Consider the following 20,878-nt stretch of genomic DNA (forward strand, 5'->3'; position numbering starts at 1 on the left):
TACCAAATAAAGCAGAAATTGATCAGAATTTTATCTTTTGCCTCTGTACTCCACGCGCACACACAGTAGTTTTAATTTTTAAATAAACATAGTGTTTGAGTATGCATGATATGTGTAAGCATATGTAGCTTACTTTAGTACACTCTACTGACTGTATATCATGTATATCATTAGATTGTTTTTATATTACAAATAAAGTATTCATGTTAAAATCACAGTTCCACTTGCGTCCATCATGCAATCGGGTAAAAGGCCTCTCCAAACCAACCTCCCGGGCTGAATTTCAGCCCCAGCCCGCCCCTGCACCTGACCCAGCCTTATCAAATAAAATCCTGCCACCATGACCCTCTGTCTTATTTCAGTCTCTCATAGAAATAAAGAATCACATTGTGAGACAAGTGATGTATTCAGAATATCCCCAATGCCTTTTTAGAAGAGTCAAAGGTCAGGCTCAGTTTTTCTCGCTCTTTTACCATCACTGATCATAAAACACACTAATGCATGTATTCACGATCAGAATGCCTTAAAACATGAGTTTGAAGGAACATTTCTTGCTGACAGTTGTGTAGAAAGTTTAAATTTTGATCCCGGCCCTGTCTTAATGCAACATGCAACTGTTAATGTATGCTCCTTTATATCCAAACACAAGACATCAGAAACAATTTTCAGTTACTACTGTCTTCTGTCTTCTGTCTGTTTGTTTTGATTAAAATACACTAAACTGCTTCTAACTTTGAGGCAATACAAAAAAAAGTGGTGTGGAAAAACGTGACTCATCTGCATAGAGCCTTGACCTCAACAGCCCTATCAAACATAAACTGGAGAGCCGACTGCAAGCCAGGCCTTCTCATCAGCTCGGCCTAGCTAATGCTCTTGTGGCTGAATGGGTGTAAATCACTGCAGCCAGGTTCCAAAATCTGTTTTGAAAACCTGCTGTTATAGCAGCAGATTGCTGCCCATAGTTTCTAGGTGACCTCATACTTTTGTCCATTTAACACATACTGCCCTTGGTTTTTCTTAATTGTATCACATTTGAGCATCAACATTGCAATGCAACATAAGCATTTTAAGTATGACTGTATCTTACAGCGGCTATAATTTCATGTCAAAGGAGCACCACACCCAGTCAGTGAATTGTTTCTTTTCATTTCATACAAGCGAAATGTTAAAAAATATTCTGTAAGAACACTTGTTGGGAAAATAATGACACTTCTCCGCCCCCCAGCTCAGTAAGTGTGCGTGATGCATGTGACACTGTCAGACAGAGATGACCACAGGAACTCATGAGCTGCTGGCTGCAGGTGCTCTCTCTCACGGCACTCACTGTGCATTCATTCATTAATTCTGTCAGATTTTCTACTTGTCATCAGATAGAGATAGATGTTGTCTATTGTATTAGGAGTCACTGGAGGTCACATTACTCACCAAAGCTGAGAAATTCATTTTCAGGCTGTGCTGCAGAGAACAAAGCACATTTGTATTGTGCTGTTATTATACATAAATAAACTAGTACTTATCACGGCATCTCATTCTTTGCACTGCTGCCCTCCAAAATCTGGAACATGGACATTATTTTACACAAGGCAGGACTGAATTAAACATTTATCAGAGCTGTCATCTGAAAGTGCTAAAATATGGCATCAGTATCAGTGATATCGTCATGTATACTTCTCTTCTGAAATGTGAGACGTTCAGAGTGAACTCGGATGTCGTTGTTCTACCTCATGAATGACTAGTAGGCAGCTGTAGACCAGGGTTCTGCCTGTGGAGGGCTACAGATGATTGTCCAGTCATTTATATCTTCCAACTCAGTGAGCTTTAGGTCTTGTACTCTGCGTTTGCATAAGAATAGAATCAGGTCCTGTGAACTTCCCCAACCTATTGACCCAGCTCCCCAGACATGAATAGCACTGCTTTGAGGCACCCCAGCCTCTCAAACAGGCTTTAACCATGCCTTAAGTCCCAATCATGGTAATTTAATATATCTTAAGCCCCTGGCTGTTTTGCTGGAGCCCCTCTACAGTTTGTTTTTGGCATTCTGTGCTTCTCACCTCATCAGTGCTACTCCTTATTTGGCAAATTTAAGGGGCTGCTGTGGCACTACAAGTTCCTTTTCAGCAGCTAAATAAGCCTCGATTCCATATAATTAGAAAAAGTTTTTTTCCTATTATTGTTCAGTCCTTTGATTTAGTAGAAAGGAAAAAAAAAACTCACCAGCAATTGATCGCTGAAGAACAACATGGTGGAACAGACCGAGGATGTCTTAAATGCATCAGTGGCTCACAAGTGGCATCTTTAGGCCCAGTAATGTCAAGTCTGTCTATTCATCAGGGAAGACAGAAAGTTTATTTCTAGAAACATAACTTCATTTATGTGCCATTTAGAGACAAGCTGAGAAAACCTGTAGAGAGTGCTGATGTGGGGCTTTCATACAATAACTCATTTATGTCTGTAGAACATTTTTGTTTGTTTTGAAAGATTAAAAAAAAAAAGTCTGAATTGTAAATATTTTTTTGTGATTTGCTGTATAGATATATTTTGAATGAGAACCAAAATGAGATGGAATTAAAATCACTTAAGTAAACGTGCTGTATTGTAGTTGTATCTCTTATTTTTTTTATGCTGTATTTGTGTGTATAAATAGTGAAATGTTTTTTACAGTCTTGAACTGTTCAACATTTTGAGTAATTGTCACTAAAAATATATACATTTTCATAGCCACCTGTGCCATTTTTCTCGCATTTTGAATTTCTGGCAGCTTTGTAAATTGTGTTAAATTGATGACATAAAAAGACAGGTATGCATGTGGGGGTAAGGATAGTTTAAAAGGTGCTAAACTAAGATAAAAGTGAATGCTAAGAAAGATGGCAAAAATTAGCCAAAATTAAATTTTGCATTTTGAGGAAGTGCATCATGTCAGACAAACTTCCAGTGAAAGCTTTCCTCCTCTCATAATGGCACGTACAGAAGCACCAGTGCTGCTCAGACAGTGTTATGATTGAATGATTAAAGCAGATGCCCCAGGCATGACAAATGCACAAGAGCTGCAGTGACCTCTTCAGGAGAGAAGACACAATAAAACTGAGACTTTAACAGTGATAGTAAACAGTTACATAGGTCTTAAAATGTCTAAAATGTAAACATTCTGAATTTGACAATTACATATGAAGAATTTAGAAAAAAGGTAATTTAGACAGTTACATTTTTAACTCATACAGTAGCATCAGTATGGTACACAGATTGTTGGAAGGCCTGCACCTTTTTCATTAAAACCATAACACAATACCATTGCAACAAATTTTCTTATGCTCCTCAATCAAGATGTGATTAACAGTTATTATGACACTATGTGCTTGGATCTCTGTGCCAATGACCATGATACAAACAGTTTCCTAACTAGAGCTAGAAGATGTTCAAAGCAGCCACAGAACCAAATGCATGTCTGAGCTTACAACATGTCAGTGTGTGAGCTACATTCACCCTAACTGGTTTGCAAATTAAAATGCAATTTAACTGGCTCATCTTGGTTCATTGTATTATTCATTTTATTTTATTACAATATGAACATTTTATATTTTACTTAAAACATGTACATAGAATCATTCAAATGAAAATACTAGTAAGCATATTAGTCTACTTATTACCAAAATGTGGCCAGTTCATACTTTATAGTAAACTGTGTAGACAGCAAGTAACAAGAAAGACATTAAAGGCAGTAAATTGTATAAGTCTGCTCATCCTGTGTCATTGTCACTGTGGCACCACCTGCTGGAAATAAAGCACATTGTGTTCCCCAACATTAAGTTTTTCTTAATGTGTATTCTTACCTTTTAGTTCTTCACACAGACACAAACATACACACAAAGCATGTGAAGCATGCTGAATATGTGCACACAAATGAAGACCCGACCCATGATTCAGCTTATTTGCTTAAAGTTGTTTGCAGCTGCATGTTTAGCATGTTTTTTTTTTAATTTTTTTTTTTCATTTAGCTGATATTACTGGTTTCATAAGAGTGCACTAATTTATGTATTTATTTTTATCAGAGATGCCTATTAGAAGGTATTCTAATACAAAGTGTTCAACTTAAGTTCATCCCTGACTATCACTCAGCACAGGATTTACCTCTGTGAACCCAGAAACTGGTCCACTACTAATCCACTAACTAATCAAAATGAGTTACTGTGAAAGTAAGTTAGTTTATACTTCTGCTAAAGTAGGCTTACATTTTTACATTTAGCTTCCCGCAGCCCCAGGTTGTGCCTCTCATATACATTCAAGTCACAGATCCAAGCATACAACCCAACCTAAATGGCTGTTTCATCAAAGCCTCTTTTGTATATCTTTGCTGCACAAGAAAAAATACCTTGAACACAAGTTGTGAATCTAGTTCCTAATCCAAATAAGATACATGTATAAATATATGTTGCTAAAAGTACAATCTTCGTTATTTTGCATTTGAGAATGTGAAAAATATGAACATGTTATTATGACTGAATAAATTAGATTTCTGAAAAGTAACATTAATATAGACATAAGTGATAAATCTGATGATAAAATGTAGGTTTTCAACTTTTTTCCTTTTTTATGGAGGAGAACAGTGACTGTTTCTGGGTTTCTGAAACATCACCAGGATTAATCCTTCAGAAAAAACTGATGCTTAGCTCTGTGACTGAAGTGTGATAATAATACATAAAAGGCACAAACCTGGGAAAGGTTTTTGTCATGTTTTTAATGTTTATTCTCGTGTCAAAAACCCTTTCAAAAACAAGACAACACATCTCAAGGAGCTTACCATGTAAACAATGGATAATATGTAAATTAATGCTCAGACTAAAGGACTTTCAACCGTCCATTTCACATCTTCAATGCACTGCATTGTTTCATTTCCCTGGGATAGCTGATGAGCTTGGAGGATGGGGTGCACATGGTGCTGAAACAAGGACCTCATCAAAGTTTAGGACACCAAAAACCTTCCCTCCCTGCAGATACACAAACCCCCTGAGAGGAGAGATTTGTACAAGACAACAAAGCACACGTTTGTTTCTCTTCTCTTCACATCCCAATCAAAGCTCTAATGAACATGGTTTCTTCTCAGATACTGGAGCTCAAATAGTAGCAATTATCTGTGCAAACTTTGATGAGGTGGAATCCCATGCATTCATGGCTGCACATTCAACAATAATCTCAGTCCCCAGACTGGTTCACTGCACAACAGCTTAGTGAGGCCCACTCTGCAAAAAAACCTAATGATCTCTAATGAAGGTCCATACAATGATCCATGCTGTGCCAAAAAATTTCAGGACGCAGAGCAGACGCACACAGCACACACTTTCACTCACACACACACACACAAACATTTACATACACACTGAGACACATACATCTATGGTTTCTTTCTAATAATTGAAAACTCGTTGGATTTAGAAATCTTATCTTTGTGTTCACCCCACTTAAATTTTTGTAAATTCTGTTAGAGAAAATAACAGACGTACACAGAAACCTGGACTCTCTAGCTGTACAGCGGGATGTTTAGAGGCAGGCTGGGAGTTTGGATAGTTGTGTTTTACACCTGAAATGCCTAATTGTCCCTTTCTCTGCTCTCCCGTCTTAATAACCAAGCCACGTCTCGGCTGTGTTTCAGCCAGACTGGAGAAAAAGCCAACCAGGAGGTCAATGCTGTTCTTTAGACTGGAAGTATTCATGTCTTGAACATGAACTATTTGATGGATTGTCATGAAATTTTATACAGACATTCATAGTCTCCAGAAAATGCATCCTACTGACTTTGGTGATTCTCTGACTTTGCCTCTAGTGCCACCAGCAGTTTTGCATTTCTTTTTTAGAGTGAAATGTCAATATAGTCATTGGTTGGACTGAAATTTGGTGCAGACATTTATGTCTCCCTCAGGGTGAATTGTTATCTTTTTGGTGATCCCTTAACTTTTTGTCTAGGTCCATAATCAGGTCAAAATTTCACTTTGTCCAATGCTTGGTTTATAATATCTGCCAAAGTAATGGTAATGCTAAAGTAATTAGCTACACTTCATGCTTCATACTAAATAGAAAATGCTAGCAAGATAAGACGCTAAACTAAGATGTGACTATGGTGAACATTATATCTGCTAATCATCAGTATGTTAGTGTGCTTATATTAGTTTTTAGTTCAAAGCGCTGCCATGCCTTAGCTTCACAAAGTTACTAGCAGAGAACTTATAAAAACATAAATCAAAACAAAACCATCATCTAAAGGCAATAAAAGATTTGAGTAAGTCCAGTGCACGTAGCAGGATAATAATTTGAAGTATACAGTCCAAGTGGTGCTAGCAAGAACAGGTGAATTTGCTCACATTTGCAGCCAAAGCTGTCAAACTTATCAGATATCACAACATAGAAAAAAAGAGCTTACTGACAGTTACCACTACAAGACTCATGCTAGCACCTTTTCCTAACAGGCACTTACAATAAATCCAAAATGATCTAAATGTGACATTACACAGTAAAATTTTATTTTAATCCAATGTTTCTACTGTTACATCAAAGCCTAAATACTACAGTAAGGAAGGCCTGCTGGGAATGAAGACCTGAATTTTAAATTTTAAATTTTTAAATTTTTAAGACCATTTTAAATTTGTTATTGACCAAAAAAAAAATGCATGGACACACAAGATGTCACACATATACATGTACAGACACGTACACAAACACACAGAGTGTTCATTAAAAAAAACAGGATCCCTGTCTGCCTCTGAGGAGGGGAGGGAAAAGGCTTGAATTTCATCAGGAGAGCACACAATCACAGGGCCACAGTGTGTCTCTGTAGCCAGGCAGGCCAATGTGTGCACATCAGGTTTTGTGAGGCTCTGACGAGATGTGACAGCCCAGCTCTCACTCAAAGATCCCAGACTTTGGTCCATTTTTCTGCCTTTTCCATTTACAATGCTTCAGTGGAGATTTCTTTATTTCAGAATGGACAATGGTCTCTTTCTTTCTCATTCCCTGCATCTCCCTCTCTCTCCCTCACACACACACGCACACACACACAAAACCTTGCTGGCATACGCACGCACACTTGCTTGCTGTCATGCTCATTTTGATGGTAATTAATGACATCACCACTGCGTGCGGGTGCATGGTGGTGTGTGGTGCGGTGCGTGTGTGTGGGTGAGGGGGGTGCGTTTGTTTGTTGAGCAAACCGTGGGAACAGGGAGCTCTCCAGGGTGGCGAGTCAGGGCCTCCAACAATACATATGCTGTTGCTTTTCACCCAAACACCCTCCCTTCCCAAGAGAATCATTCCTCTCCCCTCCTTTCCTGTCTCCCTCTTTCCCTCCTTTTTTTCCATGACTTTCCCTCCTTCCTTTGTATTTGTCGCAATGTGGAGTGTGAGATTACTGCCCCCTCTCTGTCAGAGTGTCTCATCAGCATCAACTCAGCTGGAGATGGTGGTTTCTGTGAAGATAAGTCACTTGCGAGAGTTACGATGTGCTCTCATAGTGTGGCATAAAGCTGGCATGCAGGAATCAATAATTTAGGTCTCCCCATCGGAAGCACTGATGATTTTGGTACAGAGATTTTGTACAAATAGTACAGTCTCTGAAACATAGTCACTGTAAAAGTAAGACTTTTCTGTACTTCCACTTTTGTATACCTTCAAAAATCAGTACTACTGCTTTCACAAATGTACATTTTCCTGTTTTAAATGCCTCTTCTTTCCTAAAACTATCTTTGATAGGCTCTCCTTTGCAAAAATGATAGATACTGCAGACCATCACTCAGGAGAAGAGAGCGACGTGTTGGTCGGATGTATTCATATGCAAATAGTTACTGTCAAGATGCCACATTGGCTCTTTTTATACTAACTACTTACAGCAGTCTGGCATACTCAGATTTAAGACAGGTAATATTATTCTGTAAAGAGGAATGAAGAGGCCAAGTGCTCAGGCCACGTCAGCCACATACAGTAATTTAAAAAAAAAAAAAGGCACAGTTTTGACCGCATGGGGTCCTCATCAGGCCAGGAATTGTGAACACACTGATGACATGTGTTACTGACAATGCACAGGAAAGAAATATTATTTCACCACATAATGAGATGAGTACTCCTTTTTGTGACCAATATTATTTTGTCCAAGAGATTCCAGTTAGATAAGAGTGGTCATACTTGTAGAATCTTTTGCTCTGTCTGCTCCTGGTCATGTTACTCCAGATGCTCTCTACATGATGGTGTGAGTAACATCTCTCACTGAACTCATTTCATAGGCCATTTTATTAAACAGTAACTGTCTGTAGTATTTGCCATGTCCCTCAGTACCTCTACAGTTATTGCTGATGACAACGTCACATCAATTTTCATCTTTATTTGTAGTATGAATATTTAATATTTGTAGTATGAAAGTTCATGTCTTCTTAAGGTGGGTTTAGATAAGTAAAGGACTCATGGTATAGGAACTTATTGGAGAACAGGTTTTGGGGAGCAGAGGTTCAGCACAATCTCTCACACTGCCTGCTTTCAGTGTCAGTCTGTGTCATGATGTTCTGTTTGCAGTTCTACCTCATACATTTTAATGATGTGTACATACACTTTATGTGCAATAAAACAAGCATCTTGGGTCCATCTCTTAGGTTCCAGTTACAGAACACAATAATTCTTTTTTCATGCTGCTGTGTAAAAAAAAAACAGACCATTGTCATACTGATTCTGTTGTTTTCATTGCCTTGCTTCAGTATGTGCTCATGCACTTGGCGTTTTGTAGCGCATTTAATTGTGCATGTATTCTGTGTATGTGTGCTTTTTTTCTGCCTATGTTGGCAAAAAAAGCACTAAAGAACACACTGTAAAAGCAATCTCAAACACCCACTGCTGAGAATCCACAGGCAGGGCCCTGTCAATCACAAACTCAGAAGGGATTTAGGTGCAACAGCAGCATAATGGCCCACAGGTCGGTTAAGGTCTTTCTGTGTCCATATGACAATATGCTTCTGAGAAATGAATCCTCAAATGTCTGTCTCTGATCAAATTAAATCTAAAAGAGATCGATACAAAGGGGTGCTCCACATTTCTGAAGCATGTTTTAATGGTTCTGCTGAGCAGCCAATTTCTTTCTGTTGAAAAGTATAGTTTAGGTGCTGATTTGGGGATTGTTATTGTGTGATAGAAGTGAACAGTGAAGGGAACCTTGCTTCATTCAGTGGAATGACAACCGAACAGAATTTTAGACAGAAACTATTAGTGGACAGTATGGAGCTATAGTTAAAGCCTATTTGTTCCAAGAGCACAACACAGATCAAAACAAGTCTGTCAATAAGCAGTTTTGTATAAATAACTCACTTATTGTACTGCCCCCCCTCCAACAACCAAGTCTTAATATTATACTTTCTTTGATTTCCATTACTATGCCACATATTGCTTCATTTTATTATCAGTTATCATAAGGGTTTGATTTTATTAGTCCGTGGGTAATTGAAGTATTCCTGGTTTGTAAGGTGAATGATGATTGAATGGGAATGTAATCAATTATCTGCAATGGGACAATCTTCTGCAGGTACAAAAATAAGTGAATATTCTCCTATTCTATATGTGAGCCATCATGCAAATAAAATGTGAGATGTGATAGTTATACCTTCATATTTAATTGTGTGCCACTGTTGGTAAAAAAAAAAAAAAAAAAAAAAAAAGCAGGAAAAATATTTTGCTTTTTAGCAGTACTTATAGTTAACACTAATTATAGTAAAATACTGTCTATAGCTCAAATTATCTATATCTCTCATAATAGAATAGAATAGAATATACTTTATTGATCCCTTTGGGAGGTCCCTTGGGGAAATTTGGGGAAATATACCTCTTATGCACTAATTAGGACTTAGGGGCAGGTGGAGCACTGAATTAGCTAAACTATTCAGTTTGAATCCGTCGTACATGTTTTAAAGCAGCTCTGATTTCTACTTCTTTCAGTCTAGGCAGGGAACTACTGGCCTTTGTGCCTGAATCAAAGCGCTCCCCTGCTATGAATAGTGATTTCTCTGGTTCTCCTCCACACCAGTGCTGGCTGAGAGGTCTTCTCCCCTGAGATTTTCCCCTTTGACCCCAACAAATGGACTCTTGTCAACTGAATAAAAAAGAAATGATTGGCCTTTAGTGATGCCTGGTGTTCAGCCAATGGATGTTTGATGAGTAATCACAATGACAGAAAGGATCCTACAGAGAGACTGACGGAGCTCAGCACTCAGTGGGATATCTTGTCTTGTGATAAGACATCAGCATTACAAGCCCTGGAGTTTCATTTTACTGGTTAAATTACAGGGTTGTTGCTCAGCACAATTCATAGCATTAATAACAAACTTGAGTTTTTTGCTTATTTGTCTCAAGAACTAGAAGACAAAAAAGAACAATAAACATCTTCAGCCTTGTGTGTTTCATTTTCGGATGGGTTAACACTGAAAGAGTCTGAGAGAAAGGATGGAGACGTGAGTAATGATTGATGATTGTCACTATCATGTGGCACTTAAGTACTGCGGATCTCTAGAAGGATAGGAGCTCTTCAGGAGTGCACTGACAAATGTTATTTAGACCATAAGAGCCCCTGATATCTCTCTCGGTGGCCTAGTGAGACCACTTGGTAAGGACAGTGAGAAAATGTAGGTTGTTGCATCCATCTATATGCCCAGATGGACCCTGCAGCCTGCTCCAATCAGCTCACAGAGGTGATATAATTGCCAGGGCAGGATGGGACAAGGCCACCGCCTTTGGAGTTCTTCAGTCTCCTCCTTTTCCCATTGCACCTATTCTCTCCCACTCTATACTCACTGATTATACTCCCCTCCCTCATTGTCCCATTATCCCCCTTCAACAACAGGCCAATTTGTCCCTCCAGCTTGGCTCCCGCCTCCCCTCCTGCTGCGTTATTTAGCCCCTCTTCTGCACTTCAATGGCAGGTACTGATTAGAGAACTTCCACGACCTCTTCGCTATTCCTCAAAAATCCCTCCTCCCCTTCCCAGCAACCTTTAATCTGATTACAGGCTTTCTGCAGCTTTTCAGAGGAGGCCAGTCCTGGGAGGACAATAGCAGACCAAGTGGTTTCACAAACACTCTCCCCAGGGTCATATGATTCACAAGAGGAGCTGCGTCCACTCTCCTCCGGCATCAGGTCCCAGCAAGGCCTGTCTCCACAGCGATTTAAGAGAAACATCTCTGTTATTTTGATACTGTCTCTCACCTTTAGTATCCTTTCTTCTTCAAAAAAAAAATCTCAGAGGACTTTTACAGTTTCTGAAAAGACCAGATTTGAGTCAAGATCCCTAACATCTGCTCGTCTTTGTCTATTTCATAGAGGAAATGAACAGCTCTGCAGACTATTGAGGGTTGTAGTGGGATTTATAATTTGAGCTGTTTTGCCAGCATTTCGTTGTCTTATTTCAGTTTAGTTGATAAGTATAATGAATTCCATTTGCATTCACACTAACGTTCTCAAAGTCATAAACTCCAAAAACCAAAACATGCCAAAGCATATGCACTTCTATTGTATGTATATTTCTGAGAAAGAAACAGAGTGCTGCGCTATACAGACCTATAATATGAATATGGATCTAACACCTAACAATAGATAGATAGATAGATAGATAGATAGATAGATAGATAGATAGATAGATAGATAGATAGATAGATAGATAGATAGATAGATAGATAGATAGATAGATAGATAGATAGATAGAGATACTTTATTAATCCCCGTGGGGAAATTTGTTACGTAAACAATGCATTACTGTGTGCAAACTAACTTTTTATGACTGAGGCCTTGGAGCTGGTACACACTTGATTTCATTAATAAGAAAGCAGTGCATCATACAAAAGTAGGGAGCACTTAAATAAGTCTGACAGCATTTAAATGATCTTGTTCCATTGAACTAATAACACAAACTCTGAGGTATTTGACCCCAGCAGTGTTTTAACAGATAACCCCACAGTTAACTTGTTTAACATCCCTCTTTAGAGACCTCTTCACTCAATAAAGCTGCTGCCAGCCAACCTGACAAGACAAGCACAAAGCATATGTCCACCCAGTGTATTCAGAGTTCATTAATGTCACAGTGATTGGTCAGGAAATGGCCCTATTGACTGCCCTGTCCAGGCCTCATTACCATCAGAATAAAGGGAGCAGAGAGGCCAGAGCCCTGGAGGCAACAAGCAAGCCCATGAAGGCTTCAAGGAGCCAGATTCCCACTGGATGTCCGCTGGTCCCTGTTTAACTCCTTGACTCTCCAGTCTTTCACCTTGAGTCAAGTCAAATTGAAGCTGTAGAGTGTTTTTGTAGTGATGAAGGCATTTCTCCACTCTTTCAAAGCCCTTAATCCATTTTATGAGTCACAGACATTCAAACCTGATGCCACATGAGAATCCCTCAGTTCACGTACCAGCAAGAATCAGTTAGAGACATGAAACTGCACTGAGAGCTGTCAGAAAAAATAATGTAAATCCAGATTTAATTCCCAATCTAACTTTATCTAAATTCTAACTTTGTTGATCATCAGCGGGACTTTTACCAGAATAAATGTCTTCCTCATTAAAAGCAAATGAGAGGTTTTTTTTTCTCCTTCTGCCCTTCACTTCAAAAATTGTTTGTTGCACTCATGCATGTCAGCTGGTGATTGGAGATTAGAGTGAGTTGTGTGTCACTAATTCACACAAACACTAATGTTGGGATCATCTTTATGAAAATTACTGCAAAATATTTGTCAGTGTGGTTGTAATGTCCAGTAGGTGTCCTCATGAGATCAAAAAACAGAAAATACAAATTTTCCTCTACCGAAGCTGTTCCCAGTTGAAGAGAGAAGTCAGCCTCCATGCAAAGCAAATTTGTATATTACACTTTGAAAAAATATATGTTACTGTCATTACCCTGGAGTAAATACAGTGTGCATACAAATTTACTTCTTGTTTGTTCTACCAATATCAAAATTCATGTTTTAATGGTAAGTGTGTGGAAAAAGGCTAAATTGAGGAATGCGTGTCATTTACATGATTTGATGAGGTTCCATTTCATCGTTGGGTTGAGACATGGTGAGATTAGGATGTTATTGAGCATATATGTTATGTACATTATAACATGAAAATATCTTGTTCTATAACAAAAAACATCTTGTTATAGCTATCCACTTTTCATGTTATAACATTATACTTTAGTATTCACAGACACAATAATTTGTCATTGTCACAGAATTATTATGTCATAAGGACACAACTAACAGTCAGAAATAACCAGCCGCTGACTTCAACAAATATCATCGGTTACTAAATCAAGATTGTGAAGAGTTTAAAAAAGAGTTACCATGTCACGAAAGACTGAACCCAAAAGCACGGCTCTAAGAAGCAGAATCAAAAATAAAGTTTTTATCAACAAAGTAGCAAATAATAATCACCCAAACGGGGGAAAAAATACAAAAGATGAACATAAAATTAAAAAATGAGGAGATAAGATTTCAAAATAAAAGAGAAAATCACAAGACAACAGACACAAGACAAAAATATAACTTGACATTATTTATGGAATATGACATACCAGAAAGATTTGAAAGACTCCATCTTCACCTTCATCGAGAGGATCATCATGGCGCAAAAAGAGAACTTTGTTCTTTTTCGCCTCTTGGAGCAGACACTACAGCTGTCATCATCCAGGAGTTTCCCGAGCTCCATCCCTACAAAAGCAAACTGTTAGCAGCCATGGAGGAACCTGACAAGCAGCAGAGGCCAACAAAATATCACCCAGGAGATCCCTTCAAACAAGAACAGAGGCTGCTTTGTACAAGAGATGGGCTCTACTTTATACAGTTTACATGCTAAAAAGGGTCAGCAATGCTATAGCTCTTTTATTGATAAAAGCAGCTTTTGCCATCACAATAGTACATAGTTTCTCAATGGCAGCAAGAATAGGTACTATGGCAAGAGGAGGCACTTGAAATGTGTTTGCTCTGACAGAAGCAGGGATCTTCAATGTTTTTGTCATTGTGCTGGCAGCAGTTTGGACTGTTTTCCAAATGGCAGAAGCTATAATTTTGATTTTTCTTGCCATGGTGGGAGCAGGAATCTTGAATGTTCTTGCCACAGGGTGAGCAGTGTTTTTCACTGTCTCTGCCCAAGCAGGACATGCCACAGTGGTGAGATACATGCCAATTGTGGCCAGATATATGAGTCGCATACTTTTTATGTTTTTCACCAGGCCCTTGTTTTCCTTCTGAGTCAGATTCTTGCCACCATGATACTTAATTATATCACTAAAATAGTTGTTTGATTTTTTTTGACAAACTGCCAGGAAATGCTACCCTGGTAGGACTGCTCTGACTGCTTACTGTTCCTGCTCTGTTCTATTACTCACCTTGTATTCCTCAGTCAATAAATGTTCACACTCACTTGATTAAAATGTATCACAGTGTCTTCACTAACAAGGCGTATTTTACAATTCACCTCACTCCTCATTAAAAGGTGGTTCCAAAGAGGGACATAACACAAGGTCCTTGTGATGTTCCTGCATCAGAGCTAAATACACACAGGCGGCCCAGTGATTAGCACTTGCCACATAGCATGAATGTTGATGGAGTTTGTTGTGGGGTTGGCTGAAGCCAATTCCAGCTGACTGTGGGCAAGAGGCGGCGGAGTACACCCTCAATAGCTCGCCAGTATAACCTAATGTGTACACAAGCACGGGGAGGACAGAAAAGCCCTGGCCAGTGGATTCAAACCCAGAACCTTCTGGAACCTTCTTGCTGTGAGGTGCCAGTGCTAACCAGTGCACCACCATGTTATACAAAGTTGTCACAATTGCAAATGAACCTAATGCTTTTCTGCACATTTGTTCATTTTTTTGTATACACAGAGGAAAATTCTTGCATCATGATTATGATTCATTCTTGTTATTCAAGGCACATGATCGCACTTATTCACATTTTACCACTCTTTATTGTGATAGTTGTATTATGACATTATTTTGTTCTCATCATAGGTTCCTTCAAATGTCTTCTAAATGTGTGAGCAAAAACTGTTTAAAGACCTTCATTGTTTATTTTTAGCTACATTTGATCTCTGAATTTGTAGACTATTTTAAACTGAAACTATAATGTGTCAATATTACAACAAGCAGACTGTTGCATACAATCACACTTAGTGCACTGGAGGCAACATTCAACACTACAGCAACCAAACTGCTGACAACTGTATCATAGTTACTTTAGTTCCCCAAAACATCCATCTTAAGAACAAGAAACTGGTGCAACAAACAAATAAAAAGTGGAATCATTTGTATATACAACTTAAAAAGACCTGTACATAATTTGAAAGAAATTACTAAGTAATATATAGAATTCAAAAACTGCCTAATTTGGCAGCACAAATACCTTTGATTCCTAAATACCTTCTTTTATGTACAACACAATATGCTGTGTTTCAGTAGACTCTTTAAAAGAAATAAAATGGTAATAATTATGGTAATATTCAACTATTAAAAAGTATCACATCAAAGAATTCAAAGCTTTTTACAGTCCTTTAAAAAGAGGACTTTAGTCCAACTGATGAGAATGAAAATAGCTCTCAGTTCTTCTGTGCATTATAATTTATAACATAAACAGATTGTCTTTGACTTCCCATCACACTGCTTGGACTCACTACCTGACATTTTCAAGTCATTAAGTGTCTGCAAATTATATAAATTTTCTTCCAAAATGAACTATTACGTTTCTATTCAGAATTATTTTTCGACAAATAAGATGTCTGGTCACCATTTTTGTGCAGCAGCATCATAAACTTAAGCTTCCAATCATAGAAAAAAATGCCAGACAAATGTATCAGGTTTAAATGGTGTGAGATAAGAGAGGCGGAAGACATGCATGTCAAAAATATTGTTCTTCTCTTTTAGAGCTGCCCGTTCTTTCAGGGCAGCTCCATCGTTCATTTAGTGTTGTTTCACAGATATATCAAGTTCAAAGTGATATCACTGGGTTGATCTCCCACTGTGCGGCTCTAACTTTGCTCCACAGAGAAGTTTGACTCAGAGCTGTTGAACAAAAACAGGAAAAGTATAGTTAGTGAAAAATGAATGGGAATGAGGAGCAGATGAGGATGTGTAAGTGTGAGTGAGCTCACATGTCTTGGTGCTTGTGTATCATGTGGTTGTTGTACTCCAAAACAGGAGGGATGGTTTCCTCATCCTCAGGAACCTGAAACGGATACATGGGATCAGATCATGAGCCAGAAACTCACTGGCTTCTGGGTGATTTCAGAGTGCACTATTTTTCACTTGTGACACTGAGAACAAAATGTCCTCTCCAGTTATAGGGCCAAGAACACCATCTAGTGGTAGAAAAGCACTCTCACCTCCCAGTAAACTTCATCATCATAGCAGTTGTCATCAGCAGGATCGCCCCAGATGGGGAACCTCAGGATGAACCCTTTGAGAGGAGAATAAACAGGCATTAAGCAATACTTCTCACAGACATCAGGTCAGAAGACTCACAGAAATGCCAGAAAAACTAGGAAGAGACAGTGACAGTGACAGTGATATCTCTGGATAACCTTACAATAATCACTGGAACTGATCACTTGACAGGGAAAGGTTGCTGTTTTGCTGAGTCTCATAATAATACATGGCATAAACTCACCAACAATTGCGCCTCCAACAAGTCCAAATGCAATTGCCACACATGTGCCAGCAGCCTGGAAGCCTCCCTGTGTTCCTGGAGATCTGTCTGCAAACTTGCCTTCAAAGTCAAATGTGTTGATCAACCTAAACAGAAAAAAACAACAAATTTAAGCTACATTCATAAAATGCCTCGCAGGGTCAACATGCTGTATTTGTCAAAAATAAAAATCACAGTGTTTAATCTGAGTAACTAGACAAAGCTCTGATATCAAAGTGGGCGAGTGCTTCAATTTACTATTCTGGAGTCAGTAAACTGGCAAGGGTGGGTTTTCTTAATTTCAAGCTGTATGTATGTTTGTGTCAGTCACGTACCCCTCTTTACTATAGACAGATTCAGTGGCTGCTGCAGCAACAATGGCACCTATGAAGCCACCAAGCATCCCTGGCACAGCATGCAGGTTGTGGATACCACATGTGTCCTGAATCTTGAAATATTTCTCCAAGAAGGGCTGAGAATGAGAGAAACAGTCACGTGTTAATTACTGATCTGTACCCAGAACCATAGCCATGATTTTAAACACACTGAGGTCACAAGTCTAAATTCCATTTGGTTCAAGCCCAGTGTAGTTTTAATTTTCTCTTAACTATTAAAATAAATATCTGATAATCATATTAATAATTTTACTAATAAAATAATTCTGTTCTTGAAATAGGAAATCCCTTTATTTTTGTTCTTTCTTCTTGTTGCCTAAAACACTGACTCAAAAGAGTATCAGAACCAGCCTATAAAAACTCACCAAGTTTAATGTGTGTATAATCATAGAATGACAAAGCCTTCAGAGGTAGTTAAAACCCCAAATTCCCACAACCAGTACTGTTAACCACAGAGTTAAGGGCCTTCAATATCTATCTAGCTACTTATTTAGCCCTTTTTTAAACTTTAAGTGTTGCATTGCAAATCCACCTTTTAAAAACAGAGACATGCCTCCACTAAAAAAATAATGATTGGTATCAAGTTCAGCCACTGCAGCACCTTCATTAACACCTCGCTTCACTTCATTGAACTGTTTCCATTACATTTTATTTTAAAGGAAATGAGCCACCAGTTCTTGTAACCCTTTTACTTTCCTGGAATACAACCTCCAACTTGTTTCAATTTGACTCTTGTCTCCATTCTGCCTCCCTCGTTTATATTTCTGCCTCTTCTTCCTCTTTTACTTTCCATCTGCTGCGGTAGTGCTGCGGTAGTGCTGCAGCACGGACATCGAGAGTACTCTAAGATCACAAGATTGGAGGTGAAAGACCTCAGGCTCACCGTGACAAACAGGTAGCCAAAGGTGGAGATGATGCCACAGCAGAAACCCACAATGAGCGACCCATAAGGAGTGATCATGAACTCTGCTGCTGTTCCCATGGCAACACCACCAGCCAGCGTGGCATTCTGGATATGCACCTGTCAGGTTAAAACAGCATGTTAGTCATAAGAAAATGAGAGATAGATGAATGTTACTTGGCTGGTTCTTGAGTCAGGAGATTGTGTGCAGCATTACCATATCTAGCTTTCCTTTCTTCTGAGACATGCTGGAGATGGCCACAGTGGTGAGCACAGAGGAAGCGAGGGCAATGTAAGTGTTAATGGCTGCTCTGTGCTGTCCGTCACCGTGGTCCGTGATGGCTGAGTTGAAACTGGGCCAGAACATCCACAGGAACAGTGTACCTGAGAGAGGAAGAGGAATTTTTAACATATCACACAGACCTGAATCTGAAATATTAGATGTGCCAAGCAAACTGTGCCCTAAAGAAAATACTGACATGTGAGGTTAAAAGGTGTTGAAGTGTAAAATACAACGTGACAGACACTCACCAATCATGGCAAACACATCAGAGTGGTAGACAGATCCACTGAGACGTTTGCTTTGGTGTAGGTTTGGTCGGTAGAGGACCCAGGAGATGGCCAAACCATAGTACCCTCCAAAAGCGTGAATGACCATGGAGCCACCAGCGTCTCTGCACTGTGGAAACATTAAGATTTCATAGTTGTAGATGGAGACACAGCAGCAGCAGCACAAAATACAGTGCAAATTCACAGTCCTTTGACAAATAAGACTTAAGTTCCCAGCGGACAGACTCACGTGAAGGAGGCTGAGGATGATGTATTCCTCCACAGCAAACAGCGTGATGCCAAATAAGGTGACAACCATCAGCTGGACAGGGCTTACTTTTCCCAGGAGGGCACCATAGGCAATCAGAGAGCCCGCACAACAGAAGTCTGCGTTGATCAGACTGTTGGGGATGAGGACAAGAACAAGGTTCAAATGAGTGGGAACCAATGGCAACAAGCAACACTGAAATCACTGTGAGGAGTAAGGTTGAACCAGGCAAAGCTGGCAACTGCCCCAAGACCCCAGAAAACTCAGAGGTTCACTGCATGTCACTTTGATTTGATTTGCTAATTTGTTTTGCTGTGTTTACTGTGCTTAAAAGACTACTCCACCTATTCAGCACAGACACACAATAGACAGATTATGGAGAAAAAAGGGATCAAAATTAATACAGAAGAACCACAGATATCATCTTATTTATTCCCTACACTCTTCGCCCTTATGAAAACCTGGCACCTACAATACCCACAACAGCTCAGTCACAGGTAACAGATCTGTTATAACCTGTTATAGCCTCAAGCAGAGATGAGGAGCAGGCTACAAAGCGCCTTGACTGGTTCACTTCTTTCTTTTTCCACACCCAGCCCTCGACTGGTTAAAGAATGTGGTTTCATTTCAGAGTTACATAACACACCTACATTCCCGACCTGCACTTCTACCGTTTATGAAATGATTGATGATAATGATTTTGCTTGCAGTGAAGAGACTCACCTCTCAACTCCGATGTAGATTTTTCCAGTGGTGTGGTCGAGGGAGTGGAACCAGCCTTGCATGAGAAGAGCCCACTGCAGACCAAAGGAGGCGATCAAGAAGTTGAAGCCCACACCGCCAAAGCTGTAGCGTTTCAGGAAGGTCATGAGGAAACCAAATCCAACAAAGATCATGACGTGGACATCCTGGAAACCTGGAAAAAGGGCAATAAAGCATAAGAATGACTAGGGTCAAGGTGTAATGGTATGCAGTGAGTTACATCTGTGGAATAATTAAATACAAAAACACAACAGCTGAAAACGTAAGGCTTTGACAAAAAATCTCCTTCATTTTCTACTCTCATTAATTAACTTGAGAAAGAGTAATTTAAATGTTAAAAGGTGGAAAAATCTTATCAATTAGATTTCCCATTTATGCTTTTTTTTAGGTTGCATGTTAAAACTATGAATTTATTGCAAATTACAATCAAATAATTGCTAAATAAGTATTTGCAGGTAACAGCGACCAAAGATCAAGCCCATAATTCACAGTTATGACTACTCACATTTTCAGTGCAATATCATTTTGTGATGTGGCAATGTCTAGCCAAGACTCATAATCCATTTGCCATAAGTGGAAAATATTAAACGTCCACAAAGGATGTACACAGCCAACAGCCCTGACTAGTCATCAACTTTTTTTTGTAGCACACATGATCAGCAAAATAACATCTGCATTTAACTGGACACTTCTTCTGTGAGGTGAATTTCTTCACAGATTGTCCATTGTTGTACTTACTGGGATATCTGAAGTAGAAGTCGTTTTCAATGTCAGTGACATTGTGCTCCCTTTTGTATTCCACCCAGTGTGCGTCTGACTCCTCATCATACCGGATGAAAACTCCAAACAGCACAATCATCGCAATCTGCCAGACAAAGCAGACAGCCGGCAGACTAACACGCACATTGGTGTTCTTTGGCCGGCCGAAAAAATTCACCACGCAGTCACAACAGTTCCCCATGGCGATGACTCTCTGCTGATGATGCTCCGATCACTCTTCAGATGGGCTCCCTCTCTGCTGTCATTTCCAGCAGCATCTCAGCAGGTATTTATGGAGTTTTGGAGAGGTGTGCACCTGTTCACCACTCACACACAAGGGGTGGGGACACCTGACCTGTTATCTGGTAAAACCACTCCTCATCTGCAGGCGTCTGCAACTGCAATTATAACCAAGCCAGATTATATTTGGCAAAATTCCTCCTCCAACAGCAGGAAATTAAAAAAAATCACTGCAAGAGAATGAGATAGAAATGGTTCAGTGAGGACAAACTTGACATGGCAGGCAGTCAGCAAAGTCAGAAAACATGGGAGACATCAGGCCTCGGTGTAACAGTAAAGAT

General features: G+C 39.3%; 1 protein-coding gene across 1 annotated transcript; it reads right to left on the reverse strand.

Annotated features, from left to right (window-relative positions):
- Window positions 1–14,931: 14,931 nt before the first annotated feature.
- On the reverse strand, window positions 14,932–20,572 carry LOC121195383 (ammonium transporter Rh type C 2). The gene is made up of 11 exons (XM_041058843.1): window positions 20,277–20,572; window positions 19,500–19,692; window positions 18,759–18,909; window positions 18,491–18,638; window positions 18,177–18,343; window positions 17,942–18,079; window positions 16,999–17,135; window positions 16,646–16,770; window positions 16,362–16,435; window positions 16,131–16,204; window positions 14,932–16,041 (listed from the first exon to the last, which is right to left on the reverse strand). Exons 1-11 carry the CDS (start codon window positions 20,497–20,499, stop codon window positions 16,008–16,010), a joined length of 1,464 nt encoding a protein of 487 aa, XP_040914777.1. The 5' UTR covers window positions 20,500–20,572; the 3' UTR covers window positions 14,932–16,007.
- Between the last annotated feature and the right edge of the window lie 306 nt (window positions 20,573–20,878).

This window comes from Toxotes jaculatrix, chromosome 1, assembly GCF_017976425.1.
Source record: "Toxotes jaculatrix isolate fToxJac2 chromosome 1, fToxJac2.pri, whole genome shotgun sequence".
Lineage (NCBI taxonomy): Eukaryota > Metazoa > Chordata > Actinopteri > Toxotidae > Toxotes > Toxotes jaculatrix.